Consider the following 14894-nt stretch of genomic DNA (forward strand, 5'->3'; position numbering starts at 1 on the left):
CGACCATAAAATCTTACATAGTGTAAACAAGAAAGGTGAATTTGTTCTAAAGTTCTGTTTCTGGGAATATGACAAGAACCATAAAACATTAAGCAGAGCAGTCTTAAAATTTGTCAATGACAGACTTGTTGACAGAGATGACACCGATTGGAAAGATGAAGTCCAACAAAAGTTCTTAGAATGCAAAGAAGACACATGCGCTGTTCTTGAAGATGAAATAGAAAACAGAATAGATGAGCTATTAAAGACAAAGAACTTTTACATAAATATGGTTCTGAGAAATTTGACATAACTCCACCAGAAAAGAAGAAGAAAGAAAAGAAAGAAAAGAAAGTAGAAGAAGAGAAGAAAGAACCTGAACCAGTTCCAGAGAAAAGAAATTTGACATGTAAAAAATAAAATTTTATTTTAGAACATTTCTGGGTCAATGTCAATGTTCTCTTCCTCTTTAGGAGTAAACACTGGCTTAGACTCTAAAATCTTTTTACCCAATTTACCTTGAACTTCTACAACTTTAGACTCATAATATTCATAGTCGTCTGCTTTCTTTGGTTCATAAGGTATAACAAGTTTGTATGCTTTGCCTTCTTTAAGGTTTGAGAACCTTCTGTCAAAACTTTCTTTGACTGCTAACAAACCTTCTATGTCTAAGTCTTCAAATTTCGCACCATTTTTAGTCACAATAGCAAACTTAACTGGTTCGATGTTCCAAACTTTGCTGAATGAAGACTTTTCAAAATGGTAGAAGTAAACATTCAAATATGTGAATGGGTCTAGTTCTTCTTTAAGTCCTGACATGTACTTGTTTACTGAGATGAATTTCGTCATCTTTTCTATCGGATAAAAAAATATTTTTTTTTAAAATTTACTCAGAAAAATTATTTCTTTATATATTTGCCATTCAGAACTTCGAAAAGATGTTTTATACCAGCATAGAATTTTTCTCTAGAGCTTGGTCTTATATCGTTTTCATGACAATATTTTCTATATTCTTCATATAAAGCCTTTTTTTCATACATTTCATAAGGACAATCTAACCAGAATAGCGCATATCCATTTTCGTTATCTAGGTCTCTATATGTTTCTTCTGTTTGTAGAATTTCGCTTTCTCTATTTAGTTCTATGTCTATATATTGTGGCTTAAAAAGATGTGGGCAAGAAGGGTTTGGCGCTATGTAAAAAGTTAATTTTTCTGTCATCTTTTCTATCGGATAAAAAAAAATATTTTTTTAAAATTTACTCAGAAAAATTTTTCTTTGTATATACACCATTCTGTACGTCTAAAAGACTTTTGACATTTGCCAAGAATGTTCGTTTAGACGCTGTCATATAACCATACTCTTGACAATATTGTTTATACGAATCGTACAATGACCTTTCATCTAAACACTCAAAGTCAGTTTCATCTATGAACAGTTCATATACACTCTTGTTTGCTTCTAACAATGTTTGTCTCTCTTCGGTATGTGGAATTTGTCTTGGATTGAACTTTGAAATATCTAACGTCATGAAATATGAGAACAAGTGGTTGTAAAAGTCAGATGTCAAAGTTTCTGCTAAGTCGTCAAAATATTCTGTATCTTGCATATGAGAATCTGACGTTCTGACAACTACATATCTTCTGTCAGAACTTTCTAACTTCATCGGAACAGCATTGTTTGAAACCATAATGAAATTTGCAACATTTTCACAAACTCTTTGGTCTTTATATTTTCTTTCAACAACTCCAACTTTGTCTGTTATAAGACTCTTCAAAGCATCTGAGTTTAAAACTTTTGTTGTATCTATACTTTGAAGTTCGTTACATACTATAAGTTTCATATTCTCTATTGAAGAGTTAAACTTGCCACAGATGTTTTCTAAGTTTGTCATATTCGGGTTCGAATAGCCCTCTAACAGTTTGCATAAGATATCTGTAAAGAAAGTGTTCTTACCTGTTCCTTGTTTTCCAATTATAATGAGAGCAGTTTCATTCTTAGCACTTGGATGTTGTAAGATGTTTGCAAACCAACATAAGATATACTCATAGACTCTTTCGTTTCCATTGCATATAATTTCTTTGACATGGTCTAACCAAGCTTCTATAACATTTTCTTTCCATTCTACTTGTTCGTATTTATATCCAGTGAAGATAGAATAGAAGTTTGGAGAAGGTGTATAGAACTTTATACCACGAACTGAAAAATCTTCAAGTTTTGACAATAAGATATCCCAAGCATCTAACATCTTCATGCCAACTTGTACGACTTTTATTTTCTTAAGTTTCTGTCTACATTCTTGTTCTGAAACTATTGTTGCTCTTGGTTTGTTAAAGACTACATCCCATTCTTTCATAACATAACATTCTGGGGCAGAGTCAACATAAATGACTAAACGTTTCAAATTCTCGACTGCTTTGTTATAGTCTCTAAATGGACACATATTTCTGAATGTTTGGAAGTCATAAAAATCTGAAACATCTATTCTGTACATTTTTATAAAAATAAAAAAAATATTTTTTTTATTCTTGAGCTATTTGTTGTTCTTGAGCTATTTGTTGCATTTGTTGTTCTTGAGCTATTTGTTGTTGAAGTTGTTCTTGTAATACAATACTTTCACCAGTTGCATCTTCCAATTCGAAACTTTCTGCCGTCATTGACAAATACATAGGACATAAAAGTTTTACAGGAACAAAGTTTGCGTCAACTAAGGTTAAGTTTATGTTTGCTAAAGTGTTTGAGTTTACTAAAGCTGAAAACTCTGCATTCGAATGAACAATAGGCAAACCAGCAGAGAATGTGTTATTTATACGCATAAGTATCTTTTGGTCATAGTAGTTTCTGTCGACATTCGAATAACACTTTGAACCTAAGTTTGAAACAATATATAAAATAGGTGTACTTAAAGTCAATGGAATAGACATTCCTTGTATGACACCTTTTCCTGTTATAGGAAACTGTTGGTAGTAAAAACCAGATATAAGTTTTGTATTATAGCTCATATTGTTTATAGTAAACTCAGTCGGACATCCAAACATAATGAAACCTGCTCTAGTTGCAGCACATGTTACACTCGTCCTTAAAGTATTAAATAAGTCAACAAAACCTGTTGGTGTATATCTGAGTAAGTATCTTCAAAGGAGTATTTTTTACCATTCACAACAATAAAATCTTCTGGTGTCAAAAGAGCAAAACAAGCTTTAGTCGTCATTGTGTTTAAGGTTAGTTTACAATATCGTCCTTGAGGACTTTGTAAGTTTGTTGTTATAGAATTATATGACTCAGGGTTTTTTAGTCGTAATAGTATAAACCATTGTGTCTTCTGCCATTTACTTAGCAAATAAATTTTAATGAAATGTTGTGGTCGTCAAATATTTTTATAACGTCTGGGAAACTATATTTTAAGTTCAACGTTTCACCTCCTTTCATAACGTATATCTTGTCAATGACATTATATGAAACACCACAGCAACTAACGTCGGGTTCTATTTCTTTGATGTTTATATCGTCTGCCTCTGTCAAAAGTTTCAATAGTTCTTTCAAAACTTCATGAGGTGCAATGACATATGAGTTCACTTTTAAGGGTTGTGTTCGACCAAGTTTAACATTATACTAAAGCTTGACAAATCTTCTCCTGAGTTTGAAGTTTGTCTTTAAGTTGTTGGTAGTCGTTTCGAATATCTGCAACAGAACTTAAGTCTCTGCTAACTTCAGGATATGTTGGTTGTTCTTTTACAGGAACTATTGTTATACCATCTTGGTCTTCGTATGGTTTCCCCACTTCAACATCTCTGTCTTTGACATTGACACAACACTTTGACTGTTTGTTTGAGTTGGTGAATTTAACTTCACATCTGCCACCGCCATTAAACCTTTTGAAACACTCACGCTTCTATTTTTCGGAAATGACATTTTACTTAGAATAAAAAGATGGACGTATTCGAGTATCTCTTCGAATTGAAGCAGAACAAAGTTTACACACACAAACAATACAAATACATTGACAGAATAGTTCTTTACACAAACAATGGAAAATGTTATAGAATAGCAATATTTGCTGAACCAAAATATTTTCATAAAGCAAAGAAAGTTGGTATAACTGAAATGGTGAAAGTTCTTGAAGCAGACAAAAATATAACTTCAAAACTTACAGATATTACTAAAGGAAAGTTTATAATACAATATTATGTCAAAACTGGCGTACTGTCAATATTTGACGGAGAGAAGTCAGTTCAAGAACAACTTACTGACCTGCTGCCAAAATCTGCTCGATGGAAGCTGTCGTTATGCCAATCTGAGGAGCCCCAGCAGGTTTCATCGAACGAATCTTCAAAAGAGCATCTTCCGTGAAAAGTGCTATTGGTTTTGTAAACTTCTTTGCTTTCAGTTCATCTGGACCGTCTCTGTCACCAGTATATTGTATTTGTACAGTACCAACAGTTGAAATACCACCCATAAAGTCTTCTGAGTCAGCAAATTGAATGCCAAGCCAAAAGTTTGAACGGTCTCCATTTGTATATTGAGTTTTTTGACCTCCTGTATGAGTCCATACTTTCACATATGGCATAATAGAACTTTGCATTTCAGGGTTTATGGTTGTTGTGAAGTTGTTGTTAAAGTTCATAGCATCTAATGTCAAGTTGTATGACCTCATATCCTCAACTGTAGAATATTCTTCTCTTGGATAATATTTGCCATCTATGTTTATATGATATTTAATACCGGGGTTGTAGAAACAAGAATAGTCATTTATAGTTCGTCTGAACAGTACAAACATAGTATCTGCATGTTTCATTGCAGTTGTTAAAGCAATATCTGTTCTTGCACCTGGGTCAGCACTTTGGTTTCCAACTTCACCTGCAAAGTCTTTGACAGATATTTGGTGTATAGGGAACATAAGTGGAACTGCAATATATTTGGCAGCTAAAGCATTTGAAATATCTGGGTCCAACATATAGACTGCAAGTCTGCTTTCTATTCTCTTGCATTCAAATTTTTCGCATGTAAACTTAACTGGGTCCCAAGCAGTTCCAGCAGCATTGAAATAATAGTTTACTTCAGTGTTGAGGTTTGAGAAACCAAAGTCTAAGTCAACTTTGTCTTTGCAAAAGTCGGCGAATGACGTTTTATTTGTTCCCACTACTTCTGTAAGAGTGAATGGGTCTTGTGTTGGTGCAATGACTAAGTTATTTTTGCTTGGAGTAAGTTCAATAGAAATTTTTCCTGCCCAGTTTGGCAAGTATCTTAAAAACCTGAAGATGAGGAAAGATGACAAAGGAACTCTAAGTTTCAGTTTTACTTTAGTGACAGCATTTCCATCTGAACCAGAAAGGTTAACATAAACTCCTGGAACGTTAGGGTCAAGTCTTCTTATTTTCTCAATAGTTGCATACTGGTCTGTTTGTTCTCTAGCTTGTGGTTGTACTGAGTTTCTCAAAGCGAACCATTCATAGTTTGCCCATGTTACTGTTTGAACTAAGTCAGAGTTAGAATATATCTTATATCCCATGAAAACTTCTGGAGCATATTGGTATCCGACATAGAAAATTCCATTGCAACCTTTCTTGTCAGACAACTTGGCAGAAGGTTTTATTTCAATGTCTTGTTCCACGTATAAGAATGAGTTGTCAATAGAAATAATATGAAACCTGTCGCAAGCAATATCTACTGTTGTTGAAGAACCTTCTCCAAACTCACCTACGTTTCCATAAGAAACAGCAGTTGTATATTCGTAAGTTCCAGGAACTATTTCTGACCTTCTAATGGCATTGTCGCATTCGTTATACCATTCGGAAACATTTCCGTTCATGGCATCCAAAACTGTTGGCGTTATATTCTGAGCGGCGTACATTTCATATGGGTAAAAATATAGAATAGTTGGATTTATGTGTCATAATAGAACCCACGTGGACCAAGCTTTACTTTCTTCCTGGCTGAGTTTTTAACTCTTCTTTTTCCTTCATTGCCACTACTTTCACTAGATGAAGTTACTTCTTCACTACTTTCACTTTGTTCTACTCTTCTCTTCTTCTTTGGTGTCGCTTTTGGTAACTTGCCCTCTGCTTCAAGTTGTTGCATCTTTGCCTCATGTTCACCTAGTATGTTGTAAATTTCCCATGTCCTTTTTGCCTTTGGGCTCTGGTCGCCCATCTCAGGTAACCTATATCCTAGAAAGATTTTGTCATAGTTTGTATTTGAGTCTTCGCTTATTGTTTGCATGACTCTTTCCTGAGTTTCCGGTTCAAGCTCTTCAAACAGAGCTTGTCCATATGGAATAAGCTCGTTTCCAAATATATGTTTTTGTAGCCATTCTGGTTTTCTTTCCATGTAACCAATAATATCTTTTGTGAATGGGAAAGCTTTTACCCAATGTTTCAGTCTTGCGTCATTTATTTCTGTAGTTGGTTTTATTTTGTCAAGGAACATGTTTTTCAATACTAACATTTCATTTGGTACTGTCCATTTGAGTTTTCTTAAATATTCATCCCTTCTCGGTTCATTGTCTGCAAAGTAAGTTTTTATGACATTTTGTAAACTTTCGTTTGCAAGGTCATGTACAATAGGTTCTCTTCCTTCTGTCTCCCTAACTTTCTTTCTAAACTCTTCACCAAATATACCATCTTTATGGTTCTGTGTAGTTCTTTGAGATAAATGTTCTAGAACGTCAGGTGTTATATTTCCATCAGCCATGTTCATTTCATACTGGTCCAAAATATCTGCATCTTTCATATCTTTCAATGGCATTAAAGCCGCGCTGAAAATACCAGCTAAATCTGGTTCACCATTCACTTCCATTGCGTCTACAACTTCTTGGAATTGTGGTTGTAAGTTTATGAACCACCTATCCGGATTTGCTTTATGACCCCATCTCATTGTAGTTCCATAGTCTGCAGAAACAAAAGTAGGTTTGTTTCCATATTGGTTAGGTTCTGAATGAACTTTAAACAATGTTTCATTTCTATATGTTTTGTTGAAATTTAACCTTTTATTTTCACCGAGTTCAGCCAAAGATTGAACGTTATATGGTCGTAAGTAAAAAGGGTTATTGTATTTGCGTACATTTTCTTTCAGTACTTCCATTCTATGCTGAATATTTTCATCTGGTGTTGGAGTCTTTTGTATGTCGGCAAACATTTTTCGATATTCTTCTACCATGTCAGCCGAATTTTTCTTAGACTCTTGGAAAGATTCCATATTCACCTCATACTCTTGTTGAGGGTCAAGATTTTTCGGCTGTTCCAAATCTTCATCTAGTTCTGTGAAGTTAGTTTCCAAAGGAGGGACTTGTTCGTTTCCTTCAGGCTCTTCTAGCTGTTGTTGCTGAACTATTTCTTCCATGTCTGGTTGTATCTGAACTTCTTCCTGTGGAGTTTCTTGTACCTCATCTGCTGGCATTTCATATATTCCGAGACCGTTTTTAACAAGTTCCCTATTTAAGTCATCCGCATTCATAAGCCTTTGTTCTTTCGTTCCGTCTCTATTTTTTACGCGTTTCATGAAGATAGTTGAATCATCATTTATCTCTGACACCAAATATCTCGGAGTAAATTCGTTCATGTCATTTTGATATGCTATTAAATCATATCCCTTAGCGAGCTTGTATTTTCCAGGTTTGAAATTATATCCCATTTGGTGCTGAACCATAAAGCTAAATAGGTTCGGGTCAGTATTTCCTTCCTTGAACTTTCGAATAGCTTCTTTATATCTGTCACTAAAGTCAATAGTATCTGGGTAACCATAGTCTTCTTTAAGCATTTTTAAGAATTCTTGGTTTCCTTGTTCTCTACTTCTTTTATGTCCTTGCTCTGTTTGTGGTTGTTGCTGTGCAGTGTTTTGAACTGTTGGTTGCTGTGCTGGTTGTTGCTGTGCAGTGTTTTGAACTGTTGGTTGTGGTGCAGTGTTTTGAACTGTTGGTTGTGGTGCAGTGTTTTGAACTGTTGGTTGTTGTGTTGGTTGTTGTGTTGGTTTTGGTGCATGCCTGTGTCTGTGTCCATGTGACGATGTAAATGTTTTAGGTAGTCCTGGTGCAGGTGCTTCTCTTGGAGGGTTTGGTGGTATATAAGTTCCACTAGCTAGTATATAAGTTCCACCAGCTGGTATATAAGTTCCACCAGCTGGCACATATGTTCCATCTGCAGCATAATGTCCTACCTGACTTTTCGTTTTTAAGAAAGCATTTACTAGGTCTGTTTTGGTCTGTTGTAACTCTTTTTCTTGACTTTCCACAACAGTTGCTCTAACGGCGTCATAGGCACTTTGAACTGCCTGTCTCGTTGCTGCATCTGTTATTTTCGTCATATTTTGTGCTACTTCTCTTAACTCTTTGTCGAAACCTTCAGACTTCAGTTTCTTTCCAGATGAGAAGTCGTTCACTTGTTTCACCTTACTATGAAGAGCTTCGAAGGCGTTCTTAAAGTCAGCATTTGTTAAAGCTTCATTTGAACTGTCTTCATCCGCTTGTATTTTTGTCCTTATTGACCCTATAAGTTGGGCTGCTTTAGCGTTGGCTTGGGCATCTAACCAGTCATTGTTAGCTTTTATATATTCTGCGCTTTTCATTGCCTTTTGCATGGCTGCGTCGTTATTTTTACTTTCTTGTGCTAAGTTTTCATACTGTACGGTTTGGTTTTGCAACTGTAAAAGTTTTTCTGCCTTTACATTTGCTTCAACTTCTTTTTTATACTCATCGCTATCCATATATGTCTTCAGGGCTTTTTGTTTTATCTCTTCATCTTTCAGTACTTTATATTGAGTAGTATGGTTTTTCAAATTTACAACATCTTGTTCCATTTTTGCTACTTCTGCTGCTTTTTCTGACACTTTTTTCGCATATTCCTCTGTACTTAGTTCTTTCAGTTGTTCTTCTTTCTTCTTTTTCTCTACGTTTAACTCATTGAGTTTCTTTGTGTGTCTGTCATATTCTAGTTTCTTTTCGTTTTCACTTATTTGTTTCTGTATGTCTATGTTTGACTTTTTGACATCTGTTATTTGATTTTTGAGTGAACTCAAATTCATTTGACTTTGAGGGTTATAAGCTGTTCCGTCTGCAGCTCCACCATAGCCTGCCATTTTCGCTAAAAGTGCCGCTCTTAAACCTCCACTCTGTGCACCAATAACTCGGTTTAAAAGCATAGGGTTGCTTGACATTTGTTGCAACATAGTGGGGTCATTCATTATTTGTTGTTGCAACTGTTGTTGTGGTGTCAGTTTTACTATTGGATGTTTCAATGCTCTCTTCCTCTTACGTATATTCTTACGTAGCTTACGTGGCATTTTAAGTGGAGTTAAAAAGCGGTTTTTGACAGATGTTTATATGACACTTTTTGTTCAGCACAAAAAACTACTCGGTCAAAGTGTTGTCAGTTTTGTAAAATAACCGTCCTATCTCATTCTATAAGGGGGAAAAGGCTTCTCAAAGTATACTTCCTTGGAACGCCCGTAACTTTTCCTGTAGCGACGATAGACCCTTGCTTGTCCGGACAAAGTTATACGAAACATCTTCAGGGCTAGAGGGCACGAAGTGCCTGGAAGCCCCACTACCTCTTTTTTTTTTTTTTTTTTTTTTTCATTTGACTTAGTCACTGATAAAATGCACATTGGCTATATTCAAATCAATGATTGTTTTATCAATAAAAATATTTCCGATTCCCAAGTAAAGTTAAATGGAAAAATGGGGCCTTCAATACATTGTTTATGGGTAATATTACAAAAAATGTAAATTGTCTACGATTATAAAATTTTATATTTTTTGTTGAAATTAATATCAAACACACACCATTTTTATTCTAAATTTTTTAACAAATTATTCTGATATCGCATTGAAAATTTTGATATGATGTATCTTTTTTTTTATAAAATGTGACAAAAATTTAATACAATGTTTGCTGTATTAATGATGGCAGGCACTTCCCTCCTTGGAGGCTGGAAAGAAGTTGATTTCGACAGTGAGTTTGTCCAAACAGTTCTTCCATATGTTCACAAGAATTATTTAAAGATTTTACCAGAATATAAGCGCCGTAACACTCTTTGCGCTTTTAAGTCAGCTCAAGTCCAAATCGTTAATGGCTACAATATCAAGATTGTTAACGCTCTTGGATTTGATGAAATCGGACTTGAACTTCATGTTTCTCCACAAAAGGAAATCACAGTTAGAAACTTCGAACACAGAATCTCAAGCAACAAGGAACAAATCCCACTCGCTGGAGGCTGGAAGACTCAGAAATTAGATTATGCTCCAGAACTTGTCCAAAAATGCATTGCCCAGTACAACAGCGTCAAGGGAATCAATGCTCTTCCTGAGAAGATCCTCCTCATCCGTACCCAAGTTGTTGCTGGAATCAAGGTTCACGTTGTTTTCATTGATCAGGCTGGAAAGACGCACTCAACAATTGTCATCCGTAACCCAAGTGGCAAGCTCGCTATGGAATACGGCGACAGCTTCTAAAATATCGGGTTAATTAAATTTGAGTTTTAAATTTTAAGATTTTTTAATATTTATTTTATATTTTAATCAATACTCCTGAGTTTTAGATCATAAGAAGTAAGTTTAAAACAAAATTGCTAAAGAAAATAAATTTTTCCAATTTTTTATTAAGTTTAAAGTTGCCTAGCTTTTGACCAATACTTAAGGACTTCTGAGTTTTTCATTTTGTTTAGTAATGTATAACTCTAAATTGAAATGTTAATCATATATTTCGTAAATTATCTAATTTTCAAACTAAATATAAACAAAAGTAGATCTCTAAAGGGACACCTTTGTAATTATTATAGATAATTTGATTATTTTGAAAATAATTGAAAAATTATTCACCAAAATTAAATTAAAACACACAATTTTATTAACAACAAATCAATTCTGAGCTTTTTCAGCTATTGAAGGTAAGTACAATGAAGACATAACTTCGTTATAATTAGGTAGAGATTGGAACCATTTATGATGCAAAGCATCGTTAATAGTAAATCTCGTATCAGGATTTTTATCCATTAAATGCAATATTAAATCTTTTGCGTCGTCTGATACAGGTATAGAATCAGGAAACACTAAAGGATCATTTTTAACCCTCTCTGAATTTCTAACCCAAACCGCAAGATAAACCGAGTCATTGTTACTACCATCTAAGAAAGGAACGTAACCGAATAACATAATAAATAAAGAAACTCCGCAAGCCCACACATCAGCTGGCTTACCTTTAAATGGTTGGCCTGTAAACTGTTCCGGTGACGTAAACGCTGGTGTTCCTTCTGTATCATCTAAATATTCTGAATCGATCATGAATCTTGCTGCTGAATAATCGCCAATTGCTACATGCCCGTCAGAAAATGTCATTATATTTTCCGGCTTTAAATCTCTATGCACAATATTTTTAGAATGTAAATAACGTACTCCTTGACAAATCTGGAAGAAAACATCCTTGGCCTTTTCCTCTGGAATCGGCGTGGTTTTCACTTTTTGAGGTAATAAGCAGCCGTTATCTGCAAATTCTTCGATAATATAATATGCGTTATAAACTTGATCTTCTAAAACTTCTTTAAATTGGATACAATATTTGCATTTAATCATTGACATTACTTGAATTTCTTGAAGAACTTTTTGTATGGTAGGACCATTATTTAAAGTATTGTATTGAAGCATCGTTTTGTCGTAAACTTTTGCTGCATAATACGTATTTGTTTCTGTATTTAATATTAAATAGACTTCAGCGCCCGTTCCTCGACCTATTAATCTTAAAAATTTGTATTCAAAAACTCTTTTTTCGCCAGGACTTGACATGAGGGTTTGGAAAGAGACTTCACATGGAATTCTTTCCTCATCTTCTTCAGGCCCCCCGTAATTATACATTTGAGGATCTGGATCATCATATACTTCATCTTCTTCCTCATATCTTTGATCCTCTTCCTGCTGAGGCAGCATGCCTACGCGTGACGTAACTGGGCGGGTCTTCTGATCTGCACGTGAGAGAGAACAGCCCATTTGATTATCTTTATAATATTAAGGGTGCACACGAGAGGATCATGTAAACTTCAGAATTTAGAACCTTATTTTTAGGCATTATCTTGGCTACCTATTTAGGCTCGAAAAGCAAAAAAATATCAAAAAATACAACTTGACTCCATTATGACCCTTTCATGGAGGTAGTTTTTATCCGCTAGTATTTTCCCTTTGAATCTCTTTACAATTCGAAATCAAATTCAAAACTCAGTAGAAGAAAGGAAGAATCGACTTACTACGGTTGTAATACGAATAAATACATATATTTAATTATTTTTATTTACATAATAATTGTTTGAAGCTCATATTCCAACAAATTTTTAAATAAAAACATTAAAATGTTGAAAATGTTCATATATTTTAATAGGGTTTTGGCACTTTATTGAGGAATTACTACATACATAGTCGAACTGAACTTGATATTTTGAAATTTAAATTATTTATCAAAATTAAAATTTAACTTGAAATTTATAATTATTTAGTCATATTTTGCATAATTCTAAGTAGATTTTGTAAAAAATCAAGAAAGAAAAATTTTAACGTGCTTTATTTTTTCTTTTTTATAATAATACATATTATTATATAATTAACATATTCATAATGTTTCACCCTTTCAAAAATATAATCCTCCTCTCAAATAAACGTACATACGGGTGGCCTCTTTTTTCAAAAAATTAAAATTTGAAATTTTGGGCTCAAATATTAGAGCTTTTTTCAACCTTCAACGATATATGTTGTCTATATCAGACCTCCTTTCTTTTTGATACTTAACATTGTTCCTAAATCTTAGCCGTTAAGGCTGTTCTGAAAATATTTTTTTTTCGAAAAAATTCGAAAAAAATTCTTAAAATTCAAAAATCCCTTAATTCCTGAGGATTTTGGAAAAAAGTTTTTACATGAACATGTGTATATTATATGAAGTATATTGATAAGGTAAAAATCAAATTTTATTGCATATTCATCGAGAAAATAAACTAACGAATCCCTCAAAATTGAGAGGGTAATCCTCCTCCTCTCAAATAAACGTACATACGGGTGCACCTTTAATAAAAAAAAACGTGAATAGCTTATTATGCTTAACTATATTCATAGACACAATTTGATTCAATAAATTCCATATCAGAATTTTTTTTCCTTCATTTTTTTTGCCCGTTATTTTTGGAAGTTTGATTTTTAGGTGGCAATGCAAAAAATATCTATCATTTTATAAATACAAGCAAGATAGGATTGTTTCCAGCTCCAAATTCCGGGTAAATTAAATTGAAGATTATGAATCCATAAATACTTGGGGTTTGTTGCCTCTAAATAAACTCAAAAATATCATAATGCAACAATTTAGTATATTTTAATAATTGTGGGAATTTTTCAAATCTTGTACGCGATTCTGTCATCCATATATTCTGAACAAGCAGATCAAATGTATTTTAAAATCAATCCAAATGTAAATAAAACATCAACCTCATAATATGAATATATTCACCTTATTCATATATATTGTATATATCAATAACTATTTGAATGAGTGGATCATAATGAATGATAAATTAGCATATGAAAACTAAATAAACAGAATAATTAGTAAAAATGCAAAAATTTAAAATTCCATGAAAACAGAATTGATAATAACATAATAAACATTAAAATAGGTCATTAGAGATCAATTAGTTGCTGTGGCGCCATTTTCGTGACAGTTGGCATGTTTCTCAATTTAGAGAACAAAATTGTTTCGATTCCTGGCACAGATGGAGTGAACAAGATGAATGAAACAACTCTGTATACTGTCCACCATTTTGTAGTAAAGAATTTAATTCTGATCCATCTGAATTTTCTTTCTACACGGTGGTATGTCTTTGTGAATATAAACTGAGTGCATAATGGCCAGATAAGTGATACCCAGTGATGAATTGTGAGGACAAGTAAAATTGTATGTAAATGCTCTCGGTCTACGATGCAACCAATTGCCATTATGATACTAGCAAATATTGCAGTGACATATTCTGTGACGTAAAGTTCTAAACCTGGATAAATACATTCGATCGGATTATCTGGACGACAACATGCAATAAGACATGTTCTTAACGAAACAACTTCTATCATAAACATAATTATTGCTGTTCCAAGGTTTGCGCATACAGAAAATGATTTTCTTCTACGAGTAACGGCGCAAACATAAGCGATGAGAGCAATATGAATGATATAATAAATTAGACAAGCAAGAGATCCTAAAAATCTGATTTCACGTAGAACAGCCCAGGCTTGATTTTCACGGGCGAGTAAATAATCGTGATCATCAAGAACCAACTTATCTAAATCTACGTATCTTTCATCTATTTCTGCTTTGTTAAATCTGTCAGCAGAATCATCAGAGTCATCTGATGAAAACTCGAAATTTGTAAGATGCTCGTGCTGTCCAGGTTCTGGACCTTTATAAAGTTCGATTTGCTCTGACTCGAAGAATTTCATCATTTCTATACGTGTTAAAGTGAGCTCAATGATAGGGCTCGAAATAACGTATCTCTCAGTAAGATCAGGAGAGTTAAAACAGTTGCGTACATCATCAAGAAAATTTTCGTTCTCTTTTGCATCGGCGGCTAACCTGATATTTGCTCTGCACATATCGTACCATATACCAGATTGCAAATATAATTCAGAACACCGCATGATTAGAGATATAACATTCTTTGATTCCGGCCGAGTATAGTTTCCCCGAAAAGATCCTCGCAATGTTTGTCGCTCTCCTTCTATTGCTTCTATTGCAGAATTAATTAATGCCGTTGCTTGGTCATCGCCTTTAACATATTGAACAATTTGCGAGGCCATAGTATGCATTTCATTGAGAAAGGCAAACTTCCCGTATTCATTCAGATCTTTTGGATTTGGAGGAAGTTCAACCATAAAAAAATAAAAAACATTCAACAATTTTTTTT

General features: G+C 33.9%; 9 protein-coding genes and 2 pseudogenes across 11 annotated transcripts, besides 2 other annotated features; 1 reads left to right on the plus strand and 10 right to left on the minus strand.

Annotated features, from left to right (window-relative positions):
* Positions 1-6908: part of a mobile genetic element that runs on past the window's edge.
* On the minus strand, positions 409-828 carry TVAGG3_0804480 (protein of unknown function, DUF4108 family; the record flags this gene model as incomplete). The annotated part of the gene is made up of 1 exon (XM_001286129.2): positions 409-828. The coding sequence occupies one exon, from the start codon at positions 826-828 to the stop codon at positions 409-411; it is 420 nt and encodes a 139-aa protein (XP_001286130.2).
* Positions 1237-2472, minus strand: TVAGG3_0804490 (uncharacterized protein; the record flags this gene model as incomplete). Its single annotated transcript, XM_051247468.1, has 1 exon — positions 1237-2472. The coding sequence occupies one exon, from the start codon at positions 2470-2472 to the stop codon at positions 1237-1239; it is 1236 nt and encodes a 411-aa protein (XP_051082943.1).
* Positions 2475-3307, minus strand: TVAGG3_0804500 (annotated as a pseudogene). The gene has a single exon. A coding segment is annotated over exon 1 (833 nt).
* Positions 3312-3845, minus strand: TVAGG3_0804510 (annotated as a pseudogene). The gene has a single exon. A coding segment is annotated over exon 1 (534 nt).
* On the minus strand, positions 4222-5829 carry TVAGG3_0804520 (protein of unknown function, DUF4106 family; the record flags this gene model as incomplete). The annotated part of the gene is made up of 1 exon (XM_051247469.1): positions 4222-5829. One exon carries the CDS (start codon positions 5827-5829, stop codon positions 4222-4224), a length of 1608 nt encoding a protein of 535 aa, XP_051082944.1.
* On the minus strand, positions 5862-6422 carry TVAGG3_0804530 (protein of unknown function, DUF4106 family; the record flags this gene model as incomplete). Its single annotated transcript, XM_051247470.1, has 1 exon — positions 5862-6422. The coding sequence occupies one exon, from the start codon at positions 6420-6422 to the stop codon at positions 5862-5864; it is 561 nt and encodes a 186-aa protein (XP_051082945.1).
* A 296-nt stretch (positions 6909-7204) lies between the features above and the next one.
* On the minus strand, positions 7205-8549 carry TVAGG3_0804540 (protein of unknown function, DUF4106 family; the record flags this gene model as incomplete). Its single annotated transcript, XM_051247471.1, has 1 exon — positions 7205-8549. A coding segment is annotated over one exon (1345 nt), but the record flags the coding sequence as incomplete, so codon positions are not given.
* A 118-nt stretch (positions 8550-8667) lies between these two features.
* On the minus strand, positions 8668-9251 carry TVAGG3_0804550 (protein of unknown function, DUF4106 family; the record flags this gene model as incomplete). Its single annotated transcript, XM_001327562.2, has 1 exon — positions 8668-9251. A coding segment is annotated over one exon (584 nt), but the record flags the coding sequence as incomplete, so codon positions are not given.
* Positions 9252-9845: 594 nt separating this feature from the next.
* TVAGG3_0804560 (cystatin/monellin family) lies at positions 9846-10502 on the plus strand (the record flags this gene model as incomplete). Its single annotated transcript, XM_001327561.2, has 1 exon — positions 9856-10422. One exon carries the CDS (start codon positions 9856-9858, stop codon positions 10420-10422), a length of 567 nt encoding a protein of 188 aa, XP_001327596.1.
* A 325-nt stretch (positions 10503-10827) lies between these two features.
* On the minus strand, positions 10828-11949 carry TVAGG3_0804570 (peptidyl-threonine phosphorylation; the record flags this gene model as incomplete). Its single annotated transcript, XM_001327560.2, has 1 exon — positions 10828-11949. The coding sequence occupies one exon, from the start codon at positions 11947-11949 to the stop codon at positions 10828-10830; it is 1122 nt and encodes a 373-aa protein (XP_001327595.1).
* A 22-nt stretch (positions 11950-11971) lies between these two features.
* Positions 11972-13009: a mobile genetic element.
* A 316-nt stretch (positions 13010-13325) lies between these two features.
* Positions 13326-14864, minus strand: TVAGG3_0804590 (uncharacterized protein; the record flags this gene model as incomplete). Its single annotated transcript, XM_001327559.1, has 1 exon — positions 13618-14862. The coding sequence occupies one exon, from the start codon at positions 14860-14862 to the stop codon at positions 13618-13620; it is 1245 nt and encodes a 414-aa protein (XP_001327594.1).
* Positions 14865-14894: the final 30 nt, after the last annotated feature.

This window comes from Trichomonas vaginalis, chromosome VI, assembly GCF_026262505.1.
Source record: "Trichomonas vaginalis G3 chromosome VI, whole genome shotgun sequence".
NCBI lineage: Eukaryota > Parabasalia > Trichomonadida > Trichomonadidae > Trichomonas > Trichomonas vaginalis.